The sequence below is a fragment of the Cryphonectria parasitica genome (assembly GCF_011745365.1).
Source record: "Cryphonectria parasitica EP155 unplaced genomic scaffold M406scaffold_1, whole genome shotgun sequence".
NCBI lineage: Eukaryota > Fungi > Ascomycota > Sordariomycetes > Diaporthales > Cryphonectriaceae > Cryphonectria > Cryphonectria parasitica.
Window position 1 is genome coordinate 3,889,239 of NW_024468909.1, and position 27,736 is coordinate 3,916,974.

At 53.6% G+C, this 27,736-nt stretch overlaps 12 protein-coding genes across 12 annotated transcripts; 6 read left to right on the forward strand and 6 right to left on the reverse strand.

The window, feature by feature from the left end:
- Nucleotides 1–1,279: 1,279 nt before the first annotated feature.
- Nucleotides 1,280–3,029, reverse strand: M406DRAFT_247049 (uncharacterized protein; the record flags this gene model as incomplete). The annotated part of the gene is made up of 4 exons (XM_040916443.1): nt 1,280–1,823; nt 1,890–2,712; nt 2,845–2,908; nt 2,970–3,029. The coding sequence occupies 4 exons, from the start codon at nt 3,027–3,029 to the stop codon at nt 1,280–1,282; spliced, it is 1,491 nt and encodes a 496-aa protein (XP_040781431.1).
- A 1,385-nt stretch (nt 3,030–4,414) lies between these two features.
- On the reverse strand, nt 4,415–6,452 carry M406DRAFT_344194 (uncharacterized protein). The gene is made up of 3 exons (XM_040921955.1): nt 6,289–6,452; nt 4,758–6,228; nt 4,415–4,595 (listed from the first exon to the last, which is right to left on the reverse strand). Exons 1-3 carry the CDS (start codon nt 6,369–6,371, stop codon nt 4,563–4,565), a joined length of 1,587 nt encoding a protein of 528 aa, XP_040781432.1. The 5' UTR covers nt 6,372–6,452; the 3' UTR covers nt 4,415–4,562.
- Nucleotides 6,453–6,720: 268 nt separating this feature from the next.
- Nucleotides 6,721–7,997, forward strand: M406DRAFT_354467 (N-terminal nucleophile aminohydrolase). Its single transcript, XM_040922923.1, has 4 exons — nt 6,721–6,900; nt 6,962–6,968; nt 7,022–7,462; nt 7,524–7,997. The coding sequence occupies exons 1-4, from the start codon at nt 6,870–6,872 to the stop codon at nt 7,858–7,860; spliced, it is 816 nt and encodes a 271-aa protein (XP_040781433.1). The 5' UTR covers nt 6,721–6,869; the 3' UTR covers nt 7,861–7,997.
- A 71-nt stretch (nt 7,998–8,068) lies between these two features.
- M406DRAFT_59471 (uncharacterized protein) lies at nt 8,069–8,580 on the reverse strand (the record flags this gene model as incomplete). Its single annotated transcript, XM_040924635.1, has 3 exons — nt 8,069–8,388; nt 8,457–8,500; nt 8,576–8,580. The coding sequence occupies 3 exons, from the start codon at nt 8,578–8,580 to the stop codon at nt 8,069–8,071; spliced, it is 369 nt and encodes a 122-aa protein (XP_040781434.1).
- A 422-nt stretch (nt 8,581–9,002) lies between these two features.
- M406DRAFT_336143 (DNA repair helicase RAD25) lies at nt 9,003–11,516 on the forward strand (the record flags this gene model as incomplete). Its single annotated transcript, XM_040921110.1, has 2 exons — nt 9,003–11,257; nt 11,339–11,516. The coding sequence occupies 2 exons, from the start codon at nt 9,003–9,005 to the stop codon at nt 11,514–11,516; spliced, it is 2,433 nt and encodes an 810-aa protein (XP_040781435.1).
- A 2,939-nt stretch (nt 11,517–14,455) lies between these two features.
- On the forward strand, nt 14,456–17,260 carry M406DRAFT_247336 (uncharacterized protein; the record flags this gene model as incomplete). The annotated part of the gene is made up of 4 exons (XM_040916461.1): nt 14,456–14,555; nt 14,627–16,245; nt 16,316–16,638; nt 16,762–17,260. The coding sequence occupies 4 exons, from the start codon at nt 14,456–14,458 to the stop codon at nt 17,258–17,260; spliced, it is 2,541 nt and encodes an 846-aa protein (XP_040781436.1).
- A 693-nt stretch (nt 17,261–17,953) lies between these two features.
- On the reverse strand, nt 17,954–18,460 carry M406DRAFT_31954 (uncharacterized protein; the record flags this gene model as incomplete). The annotated part of the gene is made up of 1 exon (XM_040919325.1): nt 17,954–18,460. A coding segment is annotated over one exon (507 nt), but the record flags the coding sequence as incomplete, so codon positions are not given.
- An 873-nt stretch (nt 18,461–19,333) lies between these two features.
- On the forward strand, nt 19,334–20,422 carry M406DRAFT_247642 (uncharacterized protein; the record flags this gene model as incomplete). The annotated part of the gene is made up of 1 exon (XM_040916474.1): nt 19,334–20,422. A coding segment is annotated over one exon (1,089 nt), but the record flags the coding sequence as incomplete, so codon positions are not given.
- A 33-nt stretch (nt 20,423–20,455) lies between these two features.
- On the reverse strand, nt 20,456–21,826 carry M406DRAFT_344197 (cysteine synthase; the record flags this gene model as incomplete). The annotated part of the gene is made up of 2 exons (XM_040921956.1): nt 20,456–21,500; nt 21,718–21,826. 2 exons carry the CDS (start codon nt 21,824–21,826, stop codon nt 20,497–20,499), a joined length of 1,113 nt encoding a protein of 370 aa, XP_040781439.1. The 3' UTR covers nt 20,456–20,496.
- Nucleotides 21,827–22,533: 707 nt separating this feature from the next.
- On the forward strand, nt 22,534–24,302 carry SET-5 (zinc-finger protein; the record flags this gene model as incomplete). The annotated part of the gene is made up of 7 exons (XM_040920032.1): nt 22,534–22,560; nt 22,666–22,866; nt 22,903–23,142; nt 23,344–23,449; nt 23,576–24,030; nt 24,103–24,115; nt 24,274–24,302. 7 exons carry the CDS (start codon nt 22,534–22,536, stop codon nt 24,300–24,302), a joined length of 1,071 nt encoding a protein of 356 aa, XP_040781440.1.
- Nucleotides 24,303–25,375: 1,073 nt separating this feature from the next.
- On the forward strand, nt 25,376–26,603 carry M406DRAFT_354468 (alpha/beta-hydrolase). Its single transcript, XM_040922924.1, has one exon. The coding sequence runs from the start codon at nt 25,404–25,406 to the stop codon at nt 26,424–26,426; it is 1,023 nt and encodes a 340-aa protein (XP_040781441.1). The 5' UTR covers nt 25,376–25,403; the 3' UTR covers nt 26,427–26,603.
- Nucleotides 26,604–26,928: 325 nt separating this feature from the next.
- M406DRAFT_245833 (uncharacterized protein) lies at nt 26,929–27,530 on the reverse strand (the record flags this gene model as incomplete). Its single annotated transcript, XM_040916360.1, has 4 exons — nt 26,929–27,011; nt 27,088–27,161; nt 27,265–27,314; nt 27,381–27,530. The coding sequence occupies 4 exons, from the start codon at nt 27,528–27,530 to the stop codon at nt 26,929–26,931; spliced, it is 357 nt and encodes a 118-aa protein (XP_040781442.1).
- Between the last annotated feature and the right edge of the window lie 206 nt (nt 27,531–27,736).

The following is a 27,736-nucleotide window of genomic DNA, read 5'->3' on the forward strand; positions in this document are numbered from 1 at the left end:
GTCGTGTAGACGAAGTGAAGACTCTCAAACAAAGTAAAGTAACTGACAAAGGATGGGTTCTGGTTCAAAACAGTGAAAGGGTTCCGGGCTGGTTTTGACCCTCTGGATGTCTACTTTAACCTGTGCTGAGAAACACGATAAATAAGCCGCCAGACTCGGAGCCCCCCCCCCCCCCCCACCTCTCCATACACTGCATTCCTCCCTCTCTTAAACGCCCTGACCGACCGTTGCCACCACTGAGGTCAACACGAAGAAAGCCCCCACAGGGCAGGACCGTAACAGGCAACAGAATTACCAGACGCTGTGATCGTTCGATGCTCAACGAGCTGCCTCAGCTGGTGGAGGTACGGTGACAGAAGGATGTATCCACCTACCTTTTCCCCCCTCCGATGAATTACTACCGGCAACTTTGACACCCGTGAGCGACCGTTTCTTCCTCCGAGACACGATGGATGGCTGAATGACGTTTTGATTTGTAATTCCAGAAGGATTTGGTTCTTTTGCTCAACCTTCCTGGATAACTTGACTACTTTATTGCTCCGTCCCCTTCTATCGACAAATGTAACAGGATTTCCGTGGTTGTCGCGGTTCTATATGTGATCATATATGAAAGCTTGTGCCATCAGCCTCCGGACCCGGCCGGCTCCGGAAGAGCCGCAGGGGGGGGGGGCGGATATCGACAGATAATTGCCGAGCAGTTGAGGAAGGATTATACCCAATGCAGTGGTTTAGACTGTCGGTAGGAGCCAGGCAACAGAATAAAATCGGGCCAATAAAGTTCTGACGGTTGCAGCGGAGTGGAGTGCTTGCTGAACTTAGATACCGGGGGTCCACAAAGAGGACGATCGTGCATGAAGTCGAATGCTGACCCACGTTGAAAAGTTTACACAGTACTTAGTAGACTTCATTACCATTGACCGGTCTTATTATCCTCTCATTACGTATGCATTATGTCCAAGGGCTGGAGAAAAGAAAGACAGATAAGAAGAAGAAGAAGCAATAAAAATATGTTGCCAAGAGAGAGGGGCGGGGGGAGATCTTTAAAAAAAAAAGAAAAAAAAAGGAAAATAAGATCCAACGCTCTGCAAATGCTAGCCAGCCCAGTCTTCAGATGCCAGAATATGTTGCTGTAAACGTGAAGTAGAAAGAAAGAAAGAAACAAGAAAAATTACAGTGATGCTAGGCATGCCCTTCGTTTAACCGTACAAAAGAGATAATGTTGATACAAACAAGCCGACCAAGATCCGAAACAAAGCCATCTTCTTACAAAAGCAAAAGCTCACCAGTCCGCCAAATCCTTCCATCCTTTGCTCATGACAGACCGGGCCAGATCCTGCCCTCTCCCCACAATTCTATCCTTGAAAGCGGCGAGCCACATCAGCTCCATAGCGCCGTCTTCCGATTGCGTGACGACACTGATGCCGCCGTAGAACGTCTCGGCAACCCGCACGGGAAAAGCCAACAAGTCAGGCTGCGCAGTGGCCGCCAGCGCAGCGTCCAGCCCACGACACACGTGCGCTGCGACGGTGCGGAGCTGGTCTGTGCCGTAGGCCTCCGGGTCAACGTTGTTGTTGGGACGCGGCGGCCCGTAGCCCGCCTGCTGCCGCAAGTCCTCGTCCACCACGGGTGCCGAGATGGTGTGGCCCAGGAGCCCAATGCACGGGTAGAAGAGGACCTGCGCTGTCCAGTAGTAGGTGAAGGTCAGCGCGGCCAGGGCGTCGCGGAACGAGATGGGCTCGCCAAAGGGAACGTGGGCCGCTGCCTGGTGGCGATGGTGATGATGATGATGATGATGATGATGGCCTCCGCCTCCTCGGGAGCTGCTGCTGCTGCTGCTGCTGCTGCTGCTGCTGCTAACCCAGTATGCGGCTTGCCCGCGGTATACAGACTGGTGGAGGGAGGCGTGCCAGTGTTCGAGGGCTGCCTGAATTCCCAGGGCACTATCGAGGAGATCTTGTGCCATAAATCTGCGCGCTGTCGTTGCGTCGAGGCTGAGTAGGTGGTCGAGTTGCTGGAGCAGCGCGGGAATCGAGGAGAGGATGTCGAGGAGATGATCAAAGGGCGCCTTGGGGTGACGCTCCCACGGCGTGGCTATCCATTCTGCTTCACCGCAGAAGACCGGCTTGCGGTTGATCAGGCCTGTAACAATGGCGGCTGGTCGGTAAACTCGTACGAAGAAGTGATGGGCAGGAAAACTTGTGAAGCTGCCTGGGCCCATCTGTCTGATCTTGTCTTCCTGGTCCAGAGGGCCTTCCCAGGCTGACACACCGGTGTATGCCAAAGACGAGTTGTAATCAAAGAGGTAGAGCAACATGCTGTCTGAAGCGGACGCCATAGAAGCTAGGCAATGCGCCTGCAGTTGAAACTCCTCATTTCCGTATCGTGGCTGGATGTCGACGGGCGTATAGGCCGGCAGAGTAAGCAAGGTCGTCCTGCTCCCTGCACTGTTTGTTCTTCCGTAGGCCAGAGCCGGCATGTACAGTGCGGCGATTCGAAGCTGGTAGGTTTTGCCAGACTTGGACAAAGGCACGACATCGTCCCAGGCAGAACGGAGAGGCTTGACGGGAGAAAGGCGCGAAGACGATTCTGGCACTGGCGAGGCCTGTCTTGATGATGATGCAGTATCGCTTTGGGATTTCGAATTTCGTGGAGGGTGGGAACTGCATCTTCCCTTGTCCTCGACAGTACCGACGATGAAGATGGTCTCTCGTTCTGATTTTCCATCAAGTCAGTTCTATCAAGTTCGACCTGTGTTACTTACCAAATAGTCATTCTTTTGCACTCCAACTTCACTCCCCAGATGCAAAGATTGGGGTCAGAAAAAAAAAAGAAAAAAAGACATACCATATCCCTGACACTCTCGTCCAGAGTCTATACACTTTTTGCACAGCGGACGCTGATTATCACACTATACAAGAACATCAGTCGAGCTGACAGTAGGAAGAAGCCTGCCGATGGGCCGAACGTACCTTGACTCTCCTGGCTCTGCAGGTGTTGCATCCTTTGTATTTGCCGGGCACGCCCACCATATTGATTAGCTGAGATTAGAATCTCGGACAAGTGACGATGAGTATCATCCGAGGATCCTGGATTCGATGAAGAGGAAGCTCGAGCAGTCACAGGACGTAGCATACAAGATAGAGACATGCTTCTTGGGCTTCCAGAACAAACCGATGAGGTCGCGTCTACGGGAAGATATAGCATGATTCTCAGTGGGAAAAAGAAAAAGAAAAAGAAGAAGAAAAGCTGTGGGGGCCAGATATAATACTTTAAGTGCCTTGGCTAGCTATAATACACGCCCTGGGCCTAGACAAATAGGTTCATCCGTTGCGCACGCACATCAACATGTCTTATGAATCCTCCCGACTATGATTAGCGGGCATACAACTTGGGGGCAAGGGTTCGCTCGACTTGGTACAAGTGGGCATCAAAACGAACAAGACCACGAATGGACGATACAGGACACCGACCAGGCTCGAAATTTTGTCCCTATTGGAACGAAGGAGCGGGAGGGAGGGGCCGAGAAGAGAAACGTCATGGTTGAGAGGGTTACGGCACAAGAGGCGAATGGGAGACGACAACTTTCCCCAGCAGACGAGGAGGCCTGTGAAAAAAAGGCAACTCTCCACCGTCGCTTCTAGGTTGTGACGACGCCTTACACGGCTGACTGTGGAGGAGCGGGTAGCTTTAGGATCGCTAGGACGGCAGACATGATCCACACAAGAATAGACCAGCTATATGACCGTATGGTATAGCAGATTGGGATTGCCGGCTCGCAAAGAAGCCGAGCTTGGTGGCCCTGGTCCGCAATGGAGTGAGTGACAGGGTGCATTTCCTCGTTGCCTGCGTTCCTGCGCGATGGCTCATTGAGTGCCGACCCACCTCAGCTGCAGGACCGGACCCTAGAGCATAGCGCACGCAGCTCAAACCTTGCAAAGGCCTGAACCTGTGTAGGAAGACAACTTACACGGTCTGGGGTGCCCAAGCTGATGTGTGGTGCAGACCGGCTGTCGCTGTGTAAGTGTATATGCTGCGTAGTCCGCGAATTGTCCCTTACTCCACCACCCTGGGCCATAGGGCTGACAGGGCGCCCGAAGTCGTCAAAACGAGGGGTCGCTGATGGCCCGCCCGTCCATCCTTTCGGGTCCGCTACCGCACAGTCTAAGCCTGGAACTTACTACATGTCCCTCTGCACAAGTGCGTCTAGTACTATAGTACAATGGATCAAGCTAGCTCTCTGGGGGGCCGCAATGCTAGGCATGCCTAGATACGTCGATCCATCGCGGGATGTTGTTGAATTGCCGTTAGACGTTGACCGGAACGACGAGCACCAGAAAAAGGTAGAGTGTTAGGATGCTTTTTGGAATACCGAACCGCCCACATGCTCGAGATAAGTAGAAGTCTCGCCAATTTAGGTGGCGCTACTCAGCCACTGCCGGGGGTATTGGCCTCCAGGTGGTGGCATGCTAATTTGGTAGCCTATTCAAAAACGGGGCGTCTAACGCTTTGACCATGAAGTACTGTTCTAGGGGATAATTGTATCTAGGCACATGATTTGCACCTCATATATACTTGTAAGGGTTCATGATTCCGTTCTATTCAGGATATTGGTCAGCCGCTCGGTCAATCTCGGGCATTTGGTGCGTAAAACAAACGGTGTGGGCAAAATGGAAAGAAGAAGAAACAAAAAGAAGAAGAAAACAAAAAAGGGGTGGGGGCAAAGGAAAGGGGGGAAAGGGCAAAAGAGGTCTTCTCACCGGATCGTAGAGGTTCTTGATCTGCTTCATCAGACCAATCATGTTGTCACTGCGGCTATAGCCGATGAACTTCTTCTTCGCCAGGCCGAGTCCGTGCTCAGCGCTGATACTGCCTTCGTGCTTCTGGATCCACTCAAAGACGTAAGGTTCCAGGACCTTTTCGACTTCCTTGTCGTACCGCCTCACGCAGACGTTGAGGTGCAGGTTCGAATCACCCATGTGGCCATACCCAACCACGTCGACGACCGGGTACTCGTCCGTCTCACCCATCAGCCCAGCAGTCTGGATCTTGGCCTTGACATCCTCGACCAGCTGGTAGAGGGATTTCAGTGGTATCGAGACGTCGTACTTGTAGACGCCTCCGAACGCGCCAGACGACTCTGAGATGCCTTCCCGCCACCCCCAGAGCGACTTAATCTGCGTCTCGTCCTGCGCTACCACACCGTCCGACACGATCTCCTTGCCCATGACATCCTCGAGAAAGGCCTCCAGCTTCTCGCTGTCGTGCTCCGAGTTCGAGCCGCTCGTTTCGATGAGGCAGTAGAAAGGGTACTGGCTCTCCAGGGGGAAGTTGTTTTTGGTGACCCTCCGCACGAGCTCTTGGCTCTCGTTGTCCATGAGCTCGAACGCCGACAGGATCTCCGACAGCTGCCCCTTGGCCTCGCGGAAGGCCTGTTGGACCTTCTCGTACGATTCCAGGCCGAAAAAGGCAACATTGACCGCCTTGGACCTCTGAGGACAGTGGATGGAGAGCCCGGTGATGATGCCAATCGTGCCCTCAGCTCCGATGAACAGCTGCTTAATATCGTAGCCGGTGTTGTTCTTCCTCAGCTTGAAGAGATCGTCCACCACTGTGCCGTCGGGTAGCACCGCCTCGATGCCCAGCACGCTGCCGTGCAGGCTGCCGTACCTCAGAAGCCTCAGACCACCGGCATTCGTCGCGACATTGCCTCCGATGTGGCAGGATCCCTTTGCAGCCAGGTCCAGAGGAAAGATATAGCCTCTTTCCGCCAGGTAGTTGTCGACAACCTCAAGCACAGAGCCAGCGTCGGCTGTGAGCACGCCACTGACCTCATCAAAAGACCGAATCTGGTTCATCCGGCTCATGTTGATGACAATCTCATCAAAAACAGGGACAGATCCTCCCACCAGGCCAGTGTTGCCACCCTGCGGGACGACCGCCAGCAAATTGTCGTTGCAGTACTTTAGGACTTTGCTGACCTCCTCGGTGGAGCCGGGCTTCAACACAAGCCTGCAGTGACCCTGATACTTTTTCATCCAGTCGCGGTTGAAGGGCTCCATATCATCTACCGCTGCCTCGTTGGTGACAGCGTCCAGAACGGCAGCGCCACTGCCGAGGAGTTCCTTGAAGTACTTGACATGGTCTTCCGTGAGCTGCGAAAACCTCGAGTCTCTCTTGATCTCAGGATATGAGTCTGTGGTGAATTTGGCATTGCAGGCTGTGGAAGACCTGAATTGCCTGGCCGTCGTCGTCGAGATGGTCCTGGTGGCTGCGACTGAAAAATATGACGAAACTGGCCGTGAGTAGAGCGCAGAGGTATTGGCCTTCTCGGCTCTAGCTAGAGCACGAGTGATACGAAACCTAGAGGCCATCTTGCAGTAGAGATGTGGATTAGAAGGGGAGGGCGGGAGGACAACGACCTGGCGACCTACAAGTCTCTTGGAGGAAAGAGAGAGACGGAGATATATACAAGCATTACCAAGACTTACGGAGAATCACTTCACCGGCCCGTGATTTTTCAGGTACGGCGCCTTACCCTGAACCCTGGATAGATAGTCCTTGGTGCAGAACTACCAGTGACTGGTACGTACCCGTGTCGTAGCGGGTGCTGTGGGTCTTGACAGGGATTTGGTACAGCTTCCAGCAACCCAGCTTCGTCGTCAGAGCTGCAGCCTGCCTCTCCTGCCTGCCATACACACACTCACTCAACCTCACATCGCGCGTCGCATCACATCCCCATTCCATCCGCCCACCCGACGGATTCCCCGAAGTCTACGACCCATCAGCACACACCATACCTCTCGCTTTCTTCGTCCATCCACTTCTACACCCATCTACATACGTGAGACAGCTTCGAGAACACAGGCAAGATGGCTTCAGGATACGACAGAGCTCTCTCAGGTAAGCACCCCCACGGATTGAGTTGAGCGAAAACACAAAGCTAATAGATGAACCTCGTTAGTCTTTAGGTTTGCACCAGACTATCTCCCACCACCAAGTTTCCCGAACTGACATGTTGCAGTCCTGATGGACACGTCTTCCAGGTGGAGTACGCAGGCGAAGCTGTCAAGAGAGGTACATGTGCGGTCGGAGTCAAGGGCAAGGATATCGTGGTTTTGGGATGCGAGAAGCGCTCAGCAATGAAACTACAAGACACACGAATCACACCATCTAAGATCGGCCTCATCGACACCCATGTCTGTCTCGCCTTCGCCGGTCTGAACGCCGACGCCAGAATCCTCGTCGACAAGGCGCGGCTAGAGGCACAATCCCACCGCCTGAACCTGGAGGACCCCGTCACCATCGAGTACATCACAAAGCACGTGGCCGGAGTTCAGCAGCGATACACTCAGCGCGGTGGTGTCCGGCCCTTCGGCATTAGCACCCTGGTTGTTGGGTTCGACCACGGCAGCAAGGTGCCGCGGCTCTACCAGACCGAGCCTTCTGGCATCTACTCGGCATGGTATGCATTTCTTGTGATGTCCTACCTCCTGAGCATGCCCGCGTACTAACACCCATACCAGGAAGGCCAACGCCATCGGACGGTCGAGCAAGACGGTGCGCGAGTTCCTGGAGCGAAACTACAAGGAGGATATGGACCGCGAGCAGACGATACGTCTGGCAATCAAGTCACTGCTGGAGGTTGTGCAGACGGGTGCCAAGAACATCGAGATAGCCATCATGGCACCAGGCAAGACGATGGAGATGCTGCCCGTCGAGGATATTGAGAGCTACGTCAAGAACATTGAGCAGGAGAAGCAGGAGGAGGCTGCGAAGAAGAAGGGCGGCCGGTCGACCGGTGCAGGAAGCTCTTCGGTACCATCCAGGGCCGCCGGTACCGAGACTGCCGATGACCAATAGACCGGGCGGGTAAAGCAACGAAATAAGACAGCCAACCCGATACGCGCTGCATGATAGAGAGGGACCATTGTACAGTATGACTTCATGACCGGGCGCGTCTACGGTGCCTCGTAATGATATTTTCCTTGACGCCAATGCTCGAGAACTCTTCCGTATGATGGTATTCGTGACTCCTCCCGTTTCTATTAGACGTCATTTCCCTCCATCCTCACCCCAGCCTGTTCGCATCTTCATCAGGGTCGAATATTGTCTTCAGCTCTTGCTGCTTCACCCGATCATCCTTCAACATCCTGTTGTCCACCCGTGCATCCTCACCCTCGACCCTGAGTGCTGGCTTGGGCGTCAGAGCCTCGAGCACAAAATGATTGTCGCAGTGTGGGCAGTATTCGTCGGCCTCCTCAAACTCCTGGGCGTCCTTGCGGAAGCACTTCTTGCACTTCTTGCAAGCGAAGATCATCTCGAACCGCTGTAACAGCGGATGCGTCTCTTGCTCCTGATGGCACTCAACGCAGTCGAACCATTTTTTGCCTAGTCATTGGAACGTCAACCAAATGCTGCGTCGTCAGAGGTCGAGGGCTGGGATATGGGCGGCGTACAACATGGCGACCTGATCGATACCTGAGCATTGAGGATGTGTTTGCTGCAAAGAATTTGTCAGCTGGGATAACTCGTACACTCGTACCCTGGCTTTGGCTTTGAAAGCCCGTATACTGACCACATATTTGCGGAGGTAGGTGTGAATATGCTGTAGACAAAAAGTGGTATGCCTCTTCCAAAGTCACAATCGACCTGATTTCTAAGGCGGGCGCGTGGAACACGTCTCGGCAGATAAACGAATATAATAGGCTAGCTAATCCACTTTCCTTGGGCGACTCCGGTGTAGTGGAACTGCTGCAAGGGGTGGCGGTAGGCTCTATCGATAAGGGGGTTATTACATACTAGGTCCGGACCATCCATTCTAAGCGTCAGACAGTCTTGCACTCTTTCCTCGTAGCCTTTCTTTTCTTTCGCCTCACATCGCCGATTTGTCTCTCGACGGTGTCATCGGAGGCACTGCTCTCCTTGCCTTTTCCATTCCTTCATTTTCTACTCCAGGCACTCACTGTATCTCTGCAAGCTCACAGGTCGCGCGAGCAACAGCCATGGCCCCGAAGCGCAAGGCGGGCGCCGTCGGCGGCATCACCAAGGCTGGTAGGCCCTCCAAGGGCTCGACCCCTGGCCCGGCGACACCTCGAAGCCTTGCCAGCGACTCTAGCGATGTTTCTGACAATGAAGCGGATGTCGAAATCCCGGAGGAGATGCGCAAGAGCATGGTCAAGTTCGACACCAGCTCTGACGAGCATAGATACAGCATGGGCCGTGGCGTTCACGACATGGCGTCGAGACATTTCGATAGCAGTAGAGACTTCACTGCATTGAGACCCAAACACGACGCTCACAACAGGCCGCTATGGATACAGGGCAACTTCGTCATCGTCCTCGAGAGCTTCCATCAGCTCGCACCGCAGGCCCAAGACTTCCTTGTCACCGTCGCCGAGCCTGTGTCACGACCCCAGTTTCTCCACGAGTACAAGCTCACCACCCACAGCCTCTACGCCGCCGTATCCGTTGGACTCAACCCGAAAGACATTATATCCACACTCGAGCGCTTTTCCAAGACTCCGGTACCCAGCAATGTCAAGGGCTTCATCTCAGCGTGCGGCAGGAGTTATGGCAAGGTCAAGTTGGTCCTGCGGAATACCAAATATCTCCTGGAGACCACAGATCCAGAGGTGCTTCAGATGCTCTTGAAGGACCCAGACATCTCGGCCTGTCGAGTGCACGGCGCCGAGCAGATTACAACGAGCGCCCCAAAAATGTCGGGTTTGGCCATTGCGGGAACGAAGGAGGCTGCTGGCATTCGCGAGGCTGAAGGACTCAACACCGCGGAGCAGGCTGCTGCGAACCCCTCCGAGAAAGAGGTCTACGCTGCTTTGAACGACGATGATGACGACGATGACCAAGAGGTTGTCCATGCGTTTCAAATCCGAGACGATGCGGTCGAGACGGTCACAAAGCGGTGCCAGGAGTTGCAGTACCCCGCGCTGGAGGAATATGACTTCAGAAATGATAATATCAACGCCAATCTCGAGATTGACTTGCAGCCTTCTACGCAGATCAGGCCATACCAAGAGAAGAGTCTCAGCAAAATGTTTGGCAACGGTCGGGCCAAGAGTGGCATTATCGTGCTCCCTTGTGGCGCCGGCAAGACCCTCGTCGGCATCACAGCTGCGTGCACGATCAAGAAGGGCGTAATCGTGTTAGCAACCAGCAACATGTCAGTTATCCAGTGGAGGAACGAATTCATCAAGTGGTCCAACATCAATCCCGACGATGTGGCCATCTTCTCTTCAGACCATAAAGAGACTTTCAGTGGCAATACCGGTGTCATCGTTACGACCTATTCTATGGTCACGGCAACTCAGAAGCGATCGCATGAGTCTTCTAAGATGATGGACTTTCTCAGGAAGAGAGAATGGGGCCTCATGCTTCTCGACGAGGTGCATGTCGTTCCCGCCAACATGTTCAGAAAGGTTATTGGCAATATCAAGGCCCACTCAAAGCTTGGCCTGACGGCTACCCTCCTCCGAGAGGACGACAAGATTGAGGACCTGAACTTTCTCATCGGCCCGAAGCTCTACGAGGCCAACTGGATGGAGCTGTCGCAGCAGGGCCACATCGCAAGGGTTCAATGCGCCGAGGTTTGGTGTCCCATGCCAACTGAGTTCTACGACGAGTACCTGAAAGCTGCGACGCGGTCGAGGTCGTTGCTCTACGTCATGAACCCGCTCAAGATGCAGGCATGCCAATACCTCATCACCTACCATGAATCCCGTGGCGACAAGATCATTGTTTTCTCCGATGACGTGTACGCGCTGGAATTCTACGCTCGGAAGCTGATGAAGCCTTATCTTTATGGTGGCACTAGCAACGCCGAGAGGCAGGAGATTCTGCAGCGATTCCGCGATTCTTCGGAGTGTAACACGATCTTTCTTTCCAAAATCGGTGACACCTCCCTCGACCTTCCTGAGGCGACGTGCCTGATTCAGATTTCTGCCCAGTATGGTTCCCGTCGTCAGGAGGCCCAGCGCCTTGGTCGCATCCTGCGGGCCAAACGACGTAACGACGAGGGCTTCAATGCGTTCTTCTACTCGCTCGTTTCCAAAGACACGCAGGAAATGCTCTTTTCCTCGAAACGCCAGGCTTTCCTGGTCGACCAAGGCTACGCTTTCAAGGTGATCACAACGCTGCACAATATCGAAAAGACACCCAACTTGTGCTTCGCAACCGCGCAGGAGCGCCGTGAGCTCCTCCTGGGTCTGCTTGACGACATGGAGAAGAATAAATCTCAAGCCGAGTATGACCGTGAGAACAATGCGCTCGTGGCAGACGGCAACCTGTTCAACTCGAAGAAGCCCGGAGCTAGGCCCAAGCCCAGACCCAACAAGATGGTGCGACGCGGTGCACACCTGCTGGCGGACCTCAGCGGCGGACAGGACATGGCATACGTGGAGCAGAACAAGCCAGCTAGGGGTAAGAAGAAGGTTGCGCACAGTGACTTCTTCAAGAAACAACAGCGTGACAAGGACAGACGTAAGAAACTGGTCAATGAGTAAGGGTGCACTACAACGCCCCGATATCTAGGGCGTTTCTGGGCACAAAAAAGGATGCTATCACCTCATGATATGTATGCGTTGGCGTTTTTGGCTTGACTTTGGCGACTCAAAGACTGACAATTGTCGCGAATCGAACTTTTCGGTTTTTCTTCTTTCTTGCTTTTCTCCTCCTTTCAGTGGAAAATAAAAAGTCAAGGAAGTGGCGTACTCGGCAGTGGCATTAGGGAGCGTGGTATAACTTTTTAAATGGCAACTCGACATAGATGGGCGACATTGCATGGCAGGCGTTCATGGCATGAAACATAGGACACTTAGTTAGATCAAACCCATTCAACCCCCAAATTTGATCACAGGTGAGTGTGACTTTAAAAGGTCGGTGGTGACTTCTGAGCGGGTCACATAGCGAGCACCGAGTGGAACGTGTCCTACAGGTTCACGCAATCGTCTTGCATGCCAAGCATGTCGTTCGCTCTGTGCGCTGGTGACAGGACTTGATGTCTGTGCTAGCGGCTCCCTACGGCTCTCCGCCGAGGGGACAGGATAGTAAAGACCTTGGCAGCAATACAACTTCGGGGAAAATCTGTTCTCAAGGAACATAAAAAGTAGTAGGAAGACAAGATACTGGAAAATTGCCGAGAAGGAGCGAGAGAGAGAGAGAGAGAGCACACTCCCACGGCCTGGACAACTCTAGATCCAGGCCATAATAACTCATACTCGCCGCCGGGGCACGGCACCGTCGGGCAAAGGCCTGTGAAATACATAATAGTAAGTACAGTAATGTTACAGCAGCCTTTGCAACCTTAGAGCACAGTATGACACCATGCTGTACCCGTTTGTTCCATGCCCTCTTCATATAATCACGACAGTAGGTCGGAACGGAATCTCGAAATCCCAGAGGGTCTCAATACCACCCTTGTGTAGACCTTGGAAAGCCCATGCCGTCATCGTGCGTTATGAGTTGACGGAGGTATATACTATAACATATCACCTGCATGGACCTGGACGCTGAGGAGGGTCCAGACCCGCTTCCACAATTTGAGCCCGCTACCGTCGGCATGATGGGGTGTGTGATGGTGATCGTATGGTGCCAGGACGAAACCCCGATGATGGAATTTACCGTGTATTCATAATCGCTCTCTTAAGATTGATGTACGAAAATGTTTTGTAAAGATTTACAGTATATTCGATAGGTCAAGCCAGGCAGTGGCGTAATATTTCTTATCGTTGGGAGAAGTGGACACAGTCTTTTGTTGAAATGGTCCTGGCCATGGTTTGCATGGCTGGAGAGGAAAAGGGGGTTCCACGGTTTGCCGGCAGGCCGATCGACAATAACATCATCGTTGTTGCTCAGTGACCCTGACGCTTCTATTGCGGAGGGTGAGGGATATTCTGGTCGCTTAGAAAGGGAGGCAGGATAAAAAGAAAAGGGACAAAGAAAAGAAGAGGCTCTCACTGCGGGGGTATTTTTTTCCAGCACACTGGCTAGTAGTGTTCATTTGGTGAATTAAAGGATCTGGGTTCTCAGAGGCAAAGCTGTTAACAACTCAAGTCCTTTCCTTGATACTGTAGTACAGGATGGGCTGACATGACTGAGACTGCTGCATGTGCTTGCATAGGGGGACTTCGCCTTGTGCGGTTCAAAGAAAGTTTGAGAGGCTTACAGGTGGGCACATTGTCAACATGTCCACCATCCCATATGACAACTCATCCTTGGCAGGCGTGGGGTGATGAGAGAACAGAAACAAGCATGACGGCAAATGTCGGAAGTAATTTTTAACACAGCAGTGTAAACCATCCTCAATGGATCCTTTTGCGTACATTGCGATGACAGATAGTTAAGTGTGGAGGGACGAAGTTGATGTGTCGAGTAAAATCTACTACTACTTGCTGTTACTGAAGAGTACACAAATTCGACATCAGCGTCCTTTGAGATGCTGAAAGGAGAATTCCCACTACAACTACAGCTGTGAGATGCGATCTATAGATGGAAACCACTGCCCCTCCTCTAGCACTACCTGAACAATCCCAGGGCCCGAGACCCACATATAGCGCTAGTCGCAGCTGACAGGGGTGGACAGGCTCGGAGGAAACTGGGAAGAGCCTGGACCGGCTATGTCCAGTGTCTGGAGTGCCAACGGCTAGGGGGGTGCTAAGGGGAAGAAGACGAAGAGAAAATGAGAGAAGAAGAAGAAAAAAAAGGAAGTGAGGTCACTCCTTTTCTTCCTCTTAATTTTCTTTCTCCTTCCTTTCCTTTTTCCCTCTCCTTTTGAGATTACGGTCTGGGCTTCCTTTGGCCTGCCGCCAATCGCAGCACTCACGATCAAATAGGAGCAAGCACTACAGTCCCGCCAAAACCCCGATCGGCAGATATTCAGTGTCCCGGCTTTTCCTCTTCAGCTTGGGAGCAGCTGTCGTGTGATAACGCCACCCTGGGCGCACTGCACTACCAACCATCGATTGTGCTTTCCTTTCTATCATCACCACTGGTCCTTGGACTCGACTCTTGTGTTACCTCAACCTCCAATCTTGTATCGCTCGTCTACGAGATTCAACCAAATTACCCAGCTAGTACATGTTTCTTCATGCGCATCATCTGGACCACGTCAATTTCGCCATTGCCACCATTGGACTCCCATTTTCTTGCCGCCTGTGCAACACCCTGCTGAACAACCTCAACTTTGTTCTCCCGGCAGCAGGTGCAGGTCGACTTGGAAGAGGGTTGGAAACGACCATTTGATTCCCAATCCATGCCTTGGACTTATCATCACAATCCTTGAGATCCAGACACTGCAATCATGAAGCTTTGGTTCTGGACAACTCTGGACAGGCATTCTGCAGTGTCTCATTGAAGAGACAGACTTCAATTCCTGAATTTTGTCGATATACAGACCATTTTTACCATCTGAGACGGGGCCTCCGGAGACCCCAGGTGGCCCAGCATGGTGTCACCAGTCTACAGCATCTTTTGGGACCAAATCAAGTCTCTAAAACCCTCTTTTGTTTCCAAGCAGCCTCACTTCAACTTCATCACAATCCACTGTGAGTCTCTCCTCCCGCTCTCCTTCGGAAGCCCTCAATCTCATTCTCGTGGCTGATTTGATGGGACATAGACTTCTGGGTGATAGGCCTGACCATATTGGCCTCGATTTTATTGTATGCCTCGGGCTCAGGAGAGCTGGCCTACATAAATGCGCTCTTCTTCGCCGCCGGGGCCAACACTCAGGCCGGGCTGAACCCGGTCGATGTGAACAAGCTCAACACGTTCCAGCAGGTTGTCATCATAATCTGCGCCATGGTCTCGAACCCCATGGCAATCAATTCGTTTGTGGTGTTCCTACGTTTGTTCTGGTTTGAAAAGAAGTTCCAGGATCTCGTCCGCGAGGCACGGACACGCCGGGCTACCATGACAAAGTCAAAGTCCAAGGCCAAGACGACCACCGAGCGGCCCATGGGCGGCGTCAACATGAGTGACATCAGAGTCATGCACAATGGCGCCAGGCAGCGAATAACCAACGATGGGTTTGTTCTCGACGAGCCGAACGGAACGACGGTGAGCGGCGCCAGCTCCGGTCCTAGCCCTGGGGATAGCGGCGACGACCAGAACACGGCAGATGAGAACACGGCAGAGGAGAAGACGCCCGGCATCACGTTTGCCGGTACCGTCAAGAGGAGTGATGGCGTGGAGAACTCCATGTTGAAGGTGCCGGGAAGAAGCGACGAGGAGCATATTGCCATTCTCCAGCGCCAACGGAATACCGACAACGACGAGGTTCTCCGCATCCCCGGGCCAAGGGATGTCGAACTGGGCGAGCGGCCGAGGAGGGTGGAGGACGGCGCGGCCGAGGAGGACCCAGAGCCGTTGTTCACGCCTGGGTACGGTCTCAACGACGGCGAGGCACAGACACCAGCGCGTCCTAAGGGCATCACCATCCAGGAGCCAGCGAAGAAGCCGAGCCGAAGAGAGGAGTTCAACGACGATGCGATCGCATTCCTGAACGTGTTCACGCCTTTCAAGATCAGAAGGCCCCGATTCATGAATAATGGTGGCGACAAACTTCATCACCAGAGCACCGGCGGATCGATTGCCCGCGTACGCCGAAATACTGTTTCCACAATACGAGATGCCCTCAGCAGGGACAAGTACGACCTCGCCCCCTACCTAAGCTGGCAGCCCACGCTGGGACGAAACTCGGCCTTTGTGGGCGAGCTGACAGACGAACAGAGGGAGGAGCTTGGCGGCATCGAGTACAGGTCCCTCAAGACGCTAGCTCTGATCCTGACGTTATATTTCTGGGGATTCTTCGCGTTGGCTATCGTCATGCTGACCCCATGGATCTTCCATACTTCCTATGGCTTGATCGTTGACGCTGATGGACAGAGCCGGGCTTGGTGGGGCATCTTCACGGGCACTTCGGCTTTCACCGATCTGGGCTTCACTCTGACACCGGACAGCATGAATTCGTTCAACACGGCTGTCTATCCACTGCTCATCATGAGCTTTTTCATCGTTATTGGCAACACAGGATTTCCGGTGATGCTCCGCTTCATCATTTGGCTTTCCAGCTTGTGTACCACAAGAGGTTCTGGCCTGTGGGAGGAGCTTCGGTTCCTGCTGGACCATCCTCGTCGCTGCTTCACGCTGCTGTTCCCCTCGGCAGCTACGTGGTGGCTCTTCTGGCTGCTCGTCATTCTCAATGGTATCGACCTGCTCTTCTTTGTTATTCTTGATGTGAGTATACCACAACCCCGGCAGGTGTGTAAACGAAGAAAGATATATGTACTGACACGCTCACAAACAGCTTGGGAGCGGCGTGGTCGCAGATCTATCCCCTGGTATCAAAGTTCTCGATGGCGCGTTTCAGGCTTTCTCGACGAGAACCGCCGGGTTCTCCTGTGTCAACCTGGCAGAGCTTCACCCCGGCGTGCAGACATCCTACCTCATCATGATGTACATCTCCATCTTCCCCATCGCCATCTCCGTCCGCCGCACGAACGTCTACGAGGAGAAATCTCTTGGCATTTACCACGGAAGCGGTCATGAGGATCACGATGAGGCCGAGCCGGCAGGATCCCTTAGCTACGTGGGCGCCCACTTGCGGCGCCAGCTGTCCTTTGACCTTTGGTACATCTTCATCGGCTTCTTCATCCTGGCCATCTCCGAGGGGCCACGTATCCAGAACAACGACTTCAGCATGTTTGCCATCCTCTTCGAGATCGTCAGCGCCTACGGCACCGTCGGTCTGAGCCTCGGCTACACCGGCATCGATGCCAGCCTGTCGTCCCAGTTCACCACCGTCGGCAAGCTGGTCATCATTGCGATGCAAATTCGTGGTCGCCACCGTGGCCTGCCTTATGGTCTTGATCGCGCTGTACTGCTGCCGTCCGAGTCCCGCTACCTGAAGGAGGCCGAGGAGCCGGTGCTGCCCAAGACGAGGACGCTACCGCGGCGCAACTCGGCCGTCTCGGTCGGGACGGATGCGAGAAGCTTGAGCCGCAGGCGCAGCAGGAGCGCCGGCGGAGAGAACCGCGTCGACCGTGTCAACAGCAACCTTCTCACGTCGTTACTGCACCCCGGTCCTGCGTTGCCCCAGTCACCGAGGAGGCCCATGAGTGGTCATGCCACAGGGGACGAGGGCCATGATGACCCCGGCTTTGAGAATTTCCGGAGTATCCCGAGGAGGTCAGACACGTACTCGCTCTCGAGAAGGTCCGAGTATAATACAAGAGGGAGGGAAGAGGTCTAGTGGATTTTCCCACTGAAATGTTTGAACCCTTTGCCTCTCCCATGTTCCCCATACGGGGTGGGCCATCTATGATTCTCGTTACTATTCTTGGCGCGAAATGGAAAACAGAAAACAATTGCGTATGCATGGGCAGCGGATACAGCGGAATTGGGAAACATGGGACGTAAAAAGGAGGAGTTTTCATGACACTCAGGTCTGAATTATGTTCGTTCAGCGACATTGGGTCTGGAGTCTTTATTTAATCATTTGGATACCCTTCGGCGGCATAGAAATGTCAATTTTCTTCAGAAGGGGGGCTCTCTTGTGTGTATATATATATATATGTATGTATTGTGGTCTAGGTCTCTCGCTGATGATCACGGCCTAGAATTTAGTAGACTGGTCGGTTTTCATCCCGTACATATTACAAGGTCGTCAATATAAATGTATGACTCTTCATCTTGCATATTACGCTTGCTTGCCTTCAGAACTGTGGGCAATGACATTTTGGTAGGTATATCTTTCTTTCTTTCTTCTGTTTTTGTACATGTACTAGATTCTCAGAGCAGTGTCACCGGGAACATGCAGCTACCACCATCATACTTTCTCTCTTTTTATCCACCGCCGCCCACATCTTCACAATCCCGAATTGCTCCCCTTTCCACCTAACCTCACCTAAAACTCCAGCACCCTCTTCTTCTTGCCCTTCTTCTTACCAGCACTAGCAAAGACATTCCGGCCTTTCCGCCACTCCCGCACGATATGGTCCACGCTGCCGATATCATGCTTGGGCTTGCGCAGGTAGGTCAGCTTGGCGCGCCTGGCCCTCTTCTTGGCACGCTTCACGATCTCGATGCCGGTGACGCTCCGGCTGTAGATCTTGAACCACATCTCGACGCCGATCTTGGTCAGCTGGCCGCGCAGCAGGATGGCGGTCTCGATGCCCCGGCGGCGGATGCCGACCAGCACGCCCGCAAAGGGCTCGGCGGCGCGCTTGCTGGTGACGAGCAGGATGTCGCCGACGCGGGCGCTGTCGGGGTTCTGCTTGGAGAAGAGGCGCGTGCGGGTGCCCGAGGGGTCCATCTTCTTGATCTGGTAGGCGTGGTGGGCTTCGATCGGGGAGGGCGCGGGCCGGAGGATGTGGGGGTGGGTTGGTGTCGGGGCGAGGCCCAGGTGTGGGCGTGCTGTGAGGGGGGTTGTGTACACGGCGAAGGCGGTGCGGACCGGGCTGGAGGTTGGGTTGAGGTGGTGGGTCTTGTTGGCGATGGCGTCTGTGGTGTGGTGGAAGATGATCTTGTGTTAGTAGGTAGGAGGGTCTATACTCTCTCTCTCTCGTTCTCACACACAAACTCTCTCTGTGCGCGTGTGTGTATCTGGATTGTTGGACTGACATAATTTGGGAGCAGGCGTTGGTGGCACTGGAGGGATATGTTGAGGCTCTTTGAGGATGGCGTTGGCGTAGCCTCTCCTCTGTTGTTGTTGTGATCGTTGTGTTCTGCTCTGACGAAGAATGGTCTTAAGACAGCCAAGTGGCCGTCTTAATGATATTGCGCTCATGACGTGTGTGTATGTGTAGCTGTGGTCTCGCGACCCGCGATGGGATATGGATCAAAATGCTATGATCAAAGTCGATGGAAGCTCAAATTCTTGGAGACGATTGAGAGACGTCGAGCAGGGGTTGTCGGATTGACAAGTCATGATTGGTTCAATTCCATTACCAGACCGAGGGGCCCCACCTGCGGCAGAACGGCGTCCTCTTTCTCGGCAGGCACTTTGCACCTGCAACTTTTTGAGTCCACTGCGTGATTGGAGACGCCGAGCTTCTTTCTTTTCCACGGCCTGGTTTGCATTTCAAACCACACACACACACAGCAGGCATGTCAATTAATACAATACGGCCGGCCCTCAAGGCTGGCCGTTCTCTGGTGGACGCGTCGATTAGGTCAACAGCGCCTGCACAGGCAAGATGTTTCTCTGCCACAGCAGCCCAAGGTGAGCAGAGCAGAAAAAAAGCAGTTCTTCCTTCGACCTGGTCCCTCAGACAACATCATGATATGACTAAAGGAATAGAAATGCTGACACAAAAGGGTGACAGGCAGCATAATAACCTTCAGCAGATCCTCCAACGAAGACCTCGACAAGATCCTCAAGGAGCTCACCCACAAGATCATCCTGCCCTCGTACCTCTCCGTCCCGCAGCGCAAGAAGCTCTTCCGCTCGCGCTGGAAACACAAGCTGGAGCAGGACCCCATCGAGATCGAGCTCGACGACCAGCGCATCCGCCTACGCCACATCGACTCGGCCGGCGGCGCTGTGCCCGCCGCCCGCCGCATGCTGTACCAGGCCATGGACAACATGCGCACCACCAACGACTGGCAGAAGCTGCCCGGCCTGCTCGAGGCCCTCTGGTTCAACGCGAACCGTAGATTCCTGCCGTCGGACTGGCCCAAGATCGTGAGGAAAGCAGGGCAGGCAGGGCACATGGGCCCTGTGTTCGAGGCCATGAAGAACCCGGGGCGCACAGGCCTGAAGCTGGACTCGTCCGAGACGGTGCAGGAGGTCATGACCGCCGTGGTCTGGCAGGCTGCGAGCGAGGGCTGGACGGCCGGGGCAACCGAGAGGGCGTACAGGAACGCGGAGAGGGTGATACAGTTCCTGGCGGAGGAGGGCCACCAGCTGCAGGGACAGGCGAAGACGACATTTGAGAAGACGGACCGGTTCCCGCTACGGAAGGACCCTCAGGTCCTGGCGACACCTTTGTTGCTGGCGGCAGCGATGGTGGTCAAGCATGGAAAGGACGGGGAGCACATGAAGAGGCTGCGCGTCTACGCGCAGATTGTACTGGAGCAGTGGCCTGAGAACAAGGGGCTTCTGGAGCTGCATCCGCATGAGGCATACGTCGACCCCGAAGGGATGGCGTACCTGATGGAGAGGAACAGATTCCTGACGGTCGCTGCACCGATCCTGAGGGGGTTTGACCTGGCTGTCGAGGCTCTGGGCGCCGACGAGATGGGACAGGAGCTCAAGTCGCGGAGGAACGCAGTGAGCGCAGAAGTCCATGACGCCCTTGCGGCGGTTGAGAAGGGCAAGCGCGGGGCGACCATGTACGAGAAGTGCTTTGCTGAGCCTCAGGTCCAAAAGACAAAGAAGGCGGCGGCAGCAGCAGCAGAAACAGCAGCATAAGTGCCATGAAAATTCAATGTGCTGCTGTTAATTACAGTGATTCAATTGTATTTTATTATATTCGCCTGCTCTTCTCATGGAAGAACAATGTACCTGTGCAGGCTCTCCGGTATGGCGTCTATGAGCTTCTTCTCCGTCAGCCACTTGCGCGAGAACAGGCGGTCGGCATATCTATACGCGCCGTCACACAGCATGGTGACGACCGTGTGTCCCGGTCCCATCTTCTCGGCAACTTCCTTGGCCGCGACGACATTGAGCGTGGAGCTGGCGCCCAGGTAGAGGCCCTCCTCGTCCAGACACCTGTACACCATCTCGATGGTCTTCTCGTCCGAGATGTGCAGCGAGTCATCCACCAGGTCAAGGTCAGGCTTCAGGTTGTCCGTGATGCGACCCTGCCCGATGCCCTCGGTGATGCTCGACCCCGTCCTGTCAATCAGCTTGCCGCCGGACTGCACGTACGAGTGCAGCACGCTCCCCGGCGGGTCCGCGAGAAACGACTTGACCCGCCCGCCGCTGATCTCCTTCAGATACCTCGTCGTGCCGGCCAGCGTGCCGGCGGTGCCCGTGGCGCAGGTAAAGGCATCGACCTTGCCCTTTGTCTGCGCCCAGATCTCCGGGCCCGTGGTCTCGATGTGCGCCTGCCTGTTGGCCGTGTTGTCGAACTGGTTCGTCCACACGGCGTTGCCCGTGCCCAGGCGCTCCGCGTGCCGGCGCGCCTGGTGGTTGTAGTTCTCCGGGTTGTCAAAGGCCACGGCGGGGACGGGGTACACCTCGGCGCCCAGGAGCCGCAGCAGGTCGATCTTGCCCTGCGACTGCGTGTTGGGCATGTAGATGACCAGCTTGTAGCCCAGCGACCTGCACACGTGCGCCAGGCCGATGCCCGTGTTGCCTGCTGTGCCCTCCACCACGGTGCCGCCCGGGTTCAGGAGGCCCTTTCGCTCGGCGTCGCGTACCACGTAGAGCGCTGCGCGGTCCTTGACGCTGCCGCCTGGGTTCATGAACTCGGCCTTGCCTAGGACCTCACAGCCTGTCTGCTCGGAGATGGTGTTGAGGCGGATGAGGGGGGTGTTGCCGATGGCTGGAGCGAAAAAAAAAAGAAAGAAAGAACAGTCAAGTCAGCATGGCTGTTTTTTCTTCTTCTTCTTCTTCTTCTTCTTCTTCTTCTTCTTCTTCTTCTTCTTCTTCTTCTTCTTCTTCTTCTTCTTCTTCTTCTTCTTCTTCTTCTTCTTCTTCTTTCTTTTCATAAACATTGCGGAGTAGTAGATGTTGGCCTTAGAGAGAGCCATCTTGCTTACCTCCTGTCAGGCCCCTCGCAATGCCTTGCGCCTGGGCGATGCCCATATAAGGCGTCTCGGCCAGGCGGCGTGCGCTGCTCGCGAACGAGCGGACCGTCTGGCGTATCATCTTGACGGCTTCTGTTGGAGGAGGACGGCTCCAACTATGTCGCACCCTTTTCTGTTCCTTTTTTCGTCGGTCACGGCTCTCCGTGGGAAGGGGGTGGCGATGTGTTATTGTGGAAGGAAAATGTTTCTTTTTGAGGGCATTTGCGATCAAGAGCCACCGCGTGGGGCCGAAAGCGGCGCCGGATCACATCATCAATAGCCGATGTACTATGGTACGTAGGGTGTACGCTCAGTGGGTACCCTGGCAAGCCTAACAAGCCTGGACACTGCTAATGCAAGGCAGATGATATTACTAATCAATATATTCTCGACGTCCTTCCTTGCTTGTTGAAGACTGATCAATCAATCCCTTGTCTTGACCTTTAACCTCTCTGCTTTTACTTCACTACCTCTTCTTTTTGCAAACTGGAGGCCTTTCTGCATTGACATGCTTGCTTAACCAGATCTCGATTCTCTTGTTCTCCTTAGCACAGTTCCCATGACGGGAACTTGTTATCGTTTCCATTCTTTGGCGGGCCAGTCTGGCTCAGTCACATTGAATGAGCTTTGTCCCATTGAGCAATAATAGACCTCTTTCCCTAAAGACGAGTGACTATAAATATGTCACAATGTCAATGTCTTCTGCGAACAAAGACAGAGAGATAACCCCTTTTCCCAAACGTTAAATAGAGACTTGTTTGCTCGTCCTTTTCCAGTCTCAATCTCACAATGGCTTGTCTTCAATCACATTTCACAGTTTCACATGGACCCAGTCCGACACACTCGAACGGCAAATGATATAGCAAAAGGCACCATCGGTTGCTTAACGTATGAAAGAAAGATTTAATTATGACAAAACAGGTTCCTGAAGAGTCCACGGCGCCTGGACTTCTCTTCCAGTGGCGAGATGAGCATGGCAATCTGCAGCCACTTGGCTCCGGGTACGACATTCTGCCCGTAAAGATCTCTGAGTATCTCGCCTCCCGGCAGGACTGGGCCGGCAGTTCTTCACCAACAGTTGAGGGACTTTTGGCCAGAAACTCGCTTTCAATGCACTGCAGGGTCTGTCACCGGCGTGATGATGCTTGCCCCGGACAGCCCTGCGTCGACGAGTTTCGCCGCACCGTCAGCATCCCCGCCGAAGAGATGGTTGAGATCCGTGATGCCGGGATCATGGGAATGGGTGCCTTTGCCAAGGTCGCCATCCCAAAAGGCACACCGCTGGGTGAGTATCTTGGTGAGTTGCTTCCCGCGAACCTCAGCCTCAAGGACGATCTCTTTAGCTTCAGCATTTCCGACCGGGTTCAGTGCACAGCGATGCAGTTTGGTAACTGGGCGGTAAGTAATGATTGATATGCCTCCTTCCCCCAACAAATGAAGCACTGCTTAGTGTCCCTTCTCTCACTTGTGCATATTGGTAAATATCTGTTCATCACTAGCACTCTTATCCCAAATTGTCGAAAGCATGGAAGCTTTACCTTTTATTCTTCAGAAATTTCCTCTCAGGACAATGCTAACTACGTATTCAACCCTGGACAGCGATTCATGAATCATCACTGCACGCCAAACGTGTCTACCCGAGCTACAATGTACGGCCGTCGTTATAACGTAGTCTTGTTCCGTGCCGGTCGTGATATTGCGGCAGGTGAGCAGTTGTTCATATCATATGGAAGCGCATATTTCGCAAACGGAAGAACAATGTGCCTTTGCAATGCACAAGAGTATGCGCACTATCCTCCTAACCAAACGTCTACTATTGGGTATGCCGGAGATGAGCATATTTGGGCTAGGCCGCAGCAGCGGCGGCCGCCACCACCACCGCAGTGGAACGAGGAAGAGAAGGAGTCAGAGAAGCAAGAGGACGGTGAAAAAGAGGCGGAGGAGGAGGAAGAGGGGGCGGAGGAGGTGTTGCAGTACCCGGTTCACTTTTCCCAGTGGACGCAGAGCGAGACACAGCAACAGCAAGGACGTGACAAAATGCCTGCGGCCGAGGGGCAGGCGGTCGAATCTTCAAAGTCGACCCCAAAGACCTCTCCTGAGACCTCCCTCAGGACCTCCCGCAAATCCTCTTCCAAGATGAACAAGTCCCCCTCCAACTTACAGGCAATTAAAAGGAAGGAGGTTTTCCCTCCCAGGCACCATATGGTGCTACGATCGCACAAGGTGAGCGGCGTCAGGAAGCAGTACCATAAGTACTACAACAGCCGCCTGTCTTATTCCGAAAAGGTAGGTGCTTACCTGATGTGAGTGAGCTTACTATAATTACGGTCTGGTTTCAACATCCTGCGCCCATGACAGCTCTGTCTCTGTTGTACGTGACAAAAACAAGCTTGCCGCCCCCTCGTTTCTCTTGGCGATCTTCTCAGCGACACTGAAATCATATTAATCATTGCTTTTCCTACGTCTTCAATCCCTTGAAAAGGTATGCTTGAGGGTGGTAATTCACTGCCGACTGCAATATAAATGAAGGTCGTTTTGAGGGCAGTCTCGAGAACTGATTCACCTGCAAGCACCAGAGCAACAGGGTTACCGGCAGTTTCGTACTTGCTCTCTTTCTCTGACCAAATATGCTCTCTCAGCCGGGTCTTAGGTGTCGTCAGCATGATTATCCTGGATGGTGTACCTGGCTGTTGTTTATTTATGGTTCTGACATCTGGTACAACAGTGCTGACCTTCCGTATTCTTCGAGATCCTCTACGGCTAATTATCTCACATTACAAATCAGCAAATGAGCTTCGTAGTCTAGGACAGCGCTGTAATAGATTGGTTCTTGGTAATGCTACTCATGCTCTTGCATATTGGGATGTATCTATCCAGAGCACGCATGACACATGAGACGATAAGAAAGATTAAGAGTCAAGAGGGGCAGAAGGGGAAAATAAACACTTACAAATACAATACAGCTTGGAAAATCAGGTCAGCAAAAAGAGGGCATTTTCGACAAGCCGAGGCTGCCAATCCCTGCATGCATTCCTGCAACGGTTGGCGCACAGCAATCTCGAGTGGGGATGCCTCGGTCGGTTTCGCGTCGTTATTCCCCAAAAATCTGTAGGTATCTGTTGTTTCTTGAGAAAATCCGCTCAGGATCACCTTATTCCCCCCTCCCCTTTTCCTCCTTTTCATCCGCGACCCATCAGATAATTGTTCTAGTCCAAGCAACACTTCCGAGGTTGAGTGCACAGAGTAGGGAACTAGGGGATTTTTTTTCCCAAGTGGCTTGAAAGAGGGCGCGCGCTTGAACAAGGGTTTATTCGCGGGAAGGAACATCTTGGTGACGTCGTCTAAGCTTCCGCTCCACGGCGAGAGTCCCACTATTAAGCTAGCTACAGTAGCGACAAGTACATGAGTACTGAAGTATGTACCTAGAACATCTCTGATCAGGTCCTTCCTCCACTTTACGTAGGGCATATAAGAACCACAGCAGTCGCCCCTTCCTCAACTGGTTACAATTCTTGCTCTCTTTGGGCTTGCTCCATCCAATCCTCCTCATTCTACCCCTCCTCCTCCTCCTCCTCATCACCACCACCAAGGGTTTTCATCCTTCCCAATTTTAACAAACGACCACCACGCCATACCATCCATCACCCATCATCCACATCATGCCCGTCGACAAGCTCAAGCCAAATGACCCGCGGGTCCAGTCCGCCACGGCCAACCTGCGCGGAAGGACATACCACTATCTCCACGGTAAGCCCTCAGGCACCATCAAGGGCACCGTCCTGCTCGTCCACGGCTGGCCCGACCTCTCCTTTGGTTGGCGCCACCAGGTGCCCCTGCTGCTCTCCCTCGGCCTCGAGGTGATCGTGCCCGACTGTCTCGGCTACGGCGGCACCGATGCACCCCAGGATCTGGCCCTGTACAGTCTCAAGTCCGTCTGCGACGACTTCGCCGAGCTCGTGCGGCAGATCTGCGGGCCCGACGGCCAGATCATCCTCGGCGGCCACGACTGGGGCGGCATGTTGGTCTGGCGTTTCGCCCTGTGGCACCCGGAGCTGCTCAAGGGCGTCTTCAGCATCTGCACCCCTTATGTGCCCCCTTCCCCCGTCTTCATCGACATCCCAGACATGATCAAGAGGCTGCCCAACTTTTCATACCAGGCGCAGCTCGCCGGGCCCGACGTGGAGCGCGAGATCGGCAGCGACCCGGACAAGATCCGCGGCTGGCTCAAGGGTATGTATGGTGCGCAGGGCCCCGCGGGCGAGCACGTCTTCTCGGTAGAAAAGGGCGTGTTCTTTGAGAACATTGACAAGATGGGCGACTGCCCCCTGCTGAACGCTGAGGAGGTCGACTTCTACGTGCAGCAGTACGCGAGGAACGGCGTCCGGGGCCCGCTGAACTGGTACCGCACGCGCAAGATCAACTACGAGGAAGAGCTGGCGCTGCTCAAGGACGGGCAGCAGCCCAAGATCAAGATCCCATCCCTGATGGTCACTGCGGCTCAGGACGCTGCGCTGCTGCCGTCCATGGCGGCGGGTATGGACGCTTTCTTTGAGAACCTGACGAAGGCTTCGGTCGACGGGACGCACTGGGCGCTGTGGGCGCCGTGGGCGGAGCAGACGAATGGGAAAATTGAGAAGTTTGTTCAGGATCTGCTGAGTGGTTCGGCCAAGGCGTCGATTTGAGAAAGTCTTTCCCCTCCGAGGATAAGATCTCATACATAGTTATGCATGTGTATTTCTCATCAAGGGATGTGGTAGGAGACTTGGTCCATCAAAAACCCAAGTAGAGGTAGCCGCCTCCACTACCATCACCATCGTCACATGAAGATGTCGTCAAATCATGGATCCAAAGTTCATGCTACATAAGTACTCTCCTCTAGTGCTGATATCAACTTCGTTGTAAATGAAAATTCCCATCTTATCAGTCACTATAAGGCGTCTCTTTTTTTTTTTTTTTTTTTTTTTTTTAAAACCCCCCCCCCCCCAAAAAAAACCAGCTTCAGATCCCTATAGAGAGCTCTCAACAGTGTTGTGTCTATAAATTTTGACCAGTATGCCTTGGATTCACTCCTCTTATGGAGATCATTATGAAAAATTCCAGGGTTGCACCACCACTAACGCCGAGATCCTGCAACACAGGACGGGAACCTTTTCAACCCATTGGCCCAACCCTTGTGAATCCTGCTCACTTCAGCGAAAATTTTTGTCCAGATATCTGTGGAGCCTTGCCAGTTGCCTTCTTGTTCGGTTTGCCACACATTGCACAGACTGCCCGTAAAATCAGCTCTCACTCCTTTGACTCTCTTTCAACACCAGATGGAGTTTCCCAGAGGCTATGACTTACGATCTGCTTGGTATGCACACTTGTTGCAGTAACTGTGCCCCTGTGTGATCTTGGTCTTGCACTTTGTACAGGAGCTTGCATGAAATTCTGGTCAGTCCTGTGGCCCTGCAATAGTGACTGCTCTACTTTGGGGGTGGAAAAGGGGGGGGGGGGAGGTGTGTGATGTCCGTCACTCACCTGGAATATTGAGCATATGGATTCTTGGCATTCTTTGACAACAGTTTGCTCTACATCACATAATGGTCAGTCACGCCAGCTTGCCCTGTTCATGGGGAGGACTTCTCATTGATTACCTTTCCAATACCTGAGGCTGACTTGGACGATGATGCTGCTGCTGATGATGATGCTGCGGGAGATCCATGATACATTTCACTCTTCTTCTTCACCCCCGGAGTGGCAAGGGTCGTCCCCTTGGCCAATTTCTGGCATTTTGCGCACACCATGGTGGTGTATACACAACGCAAGAGGGAGTAATACTCGATGCTCTCAAATGTATTGTGTCATGGACCCGATTTCTGGTGAAGAAGGCTGAATGAAAGCAGGTGATCGTAGGGGGGGGGGGTTTGGAGAGGTTGAAATGCTGACGTGAAACGGTATCTGGCCTAGGGGCACTAAACAGGGAGTTGGGTTTCCTCTGGCTGACCACTTG

What these genes read in the sequence shown, in the direction of transcription:
- M406DRAFT_354468 (XM_040922924.1), top strand. Translation starts at nt 25,404, where the DNA reads ATGCCCGTCGACAAGCTCAAGCCAAATGACCCGCGGGTCCAGTCCGCC.
- M406DRAFT_354467 (XM_040922923.1), top strand. Translation starts at nt 6,870, where the DNA reads ATGGCTTCAGGATACGACAGAGCTCTCTCAG. An exon ending in TCTGGCATCTACTCGGCATG is followed by an intron (nt 7,463 to 7,523) that starts GTATGCATTTCT and finishes CACCCATACCAG; the next exon opens with GAAGGCCAACGCCATCGGAC.
- M406DRAFT_344194 (XM_040921955.1), bottom strand. Translation starts at nt 6,371, where the DNA reads ATGGCCTCTAGGTTTCGTATCACTCGTGCTCTAGCTAGAGCCGAGAAG. An exon ending in CTCTACTCACGGCCAGTTTC is followed by an intron (nt 6,229 to 6,288) that starts GTCATATTTTTC and finishes CAGGCAATTCAG; the next exon opens with GTCTTCCACAGCCTGCAATG. An exon ending in TCAAGAACCTCTACGATCCG is followed by an intron (nt 4,596 to 4,757) that starts GTGAGAAGACCT and finishes TATCCTGAATAG; the next exon opens with AACGGAATCATGAACCCTTA.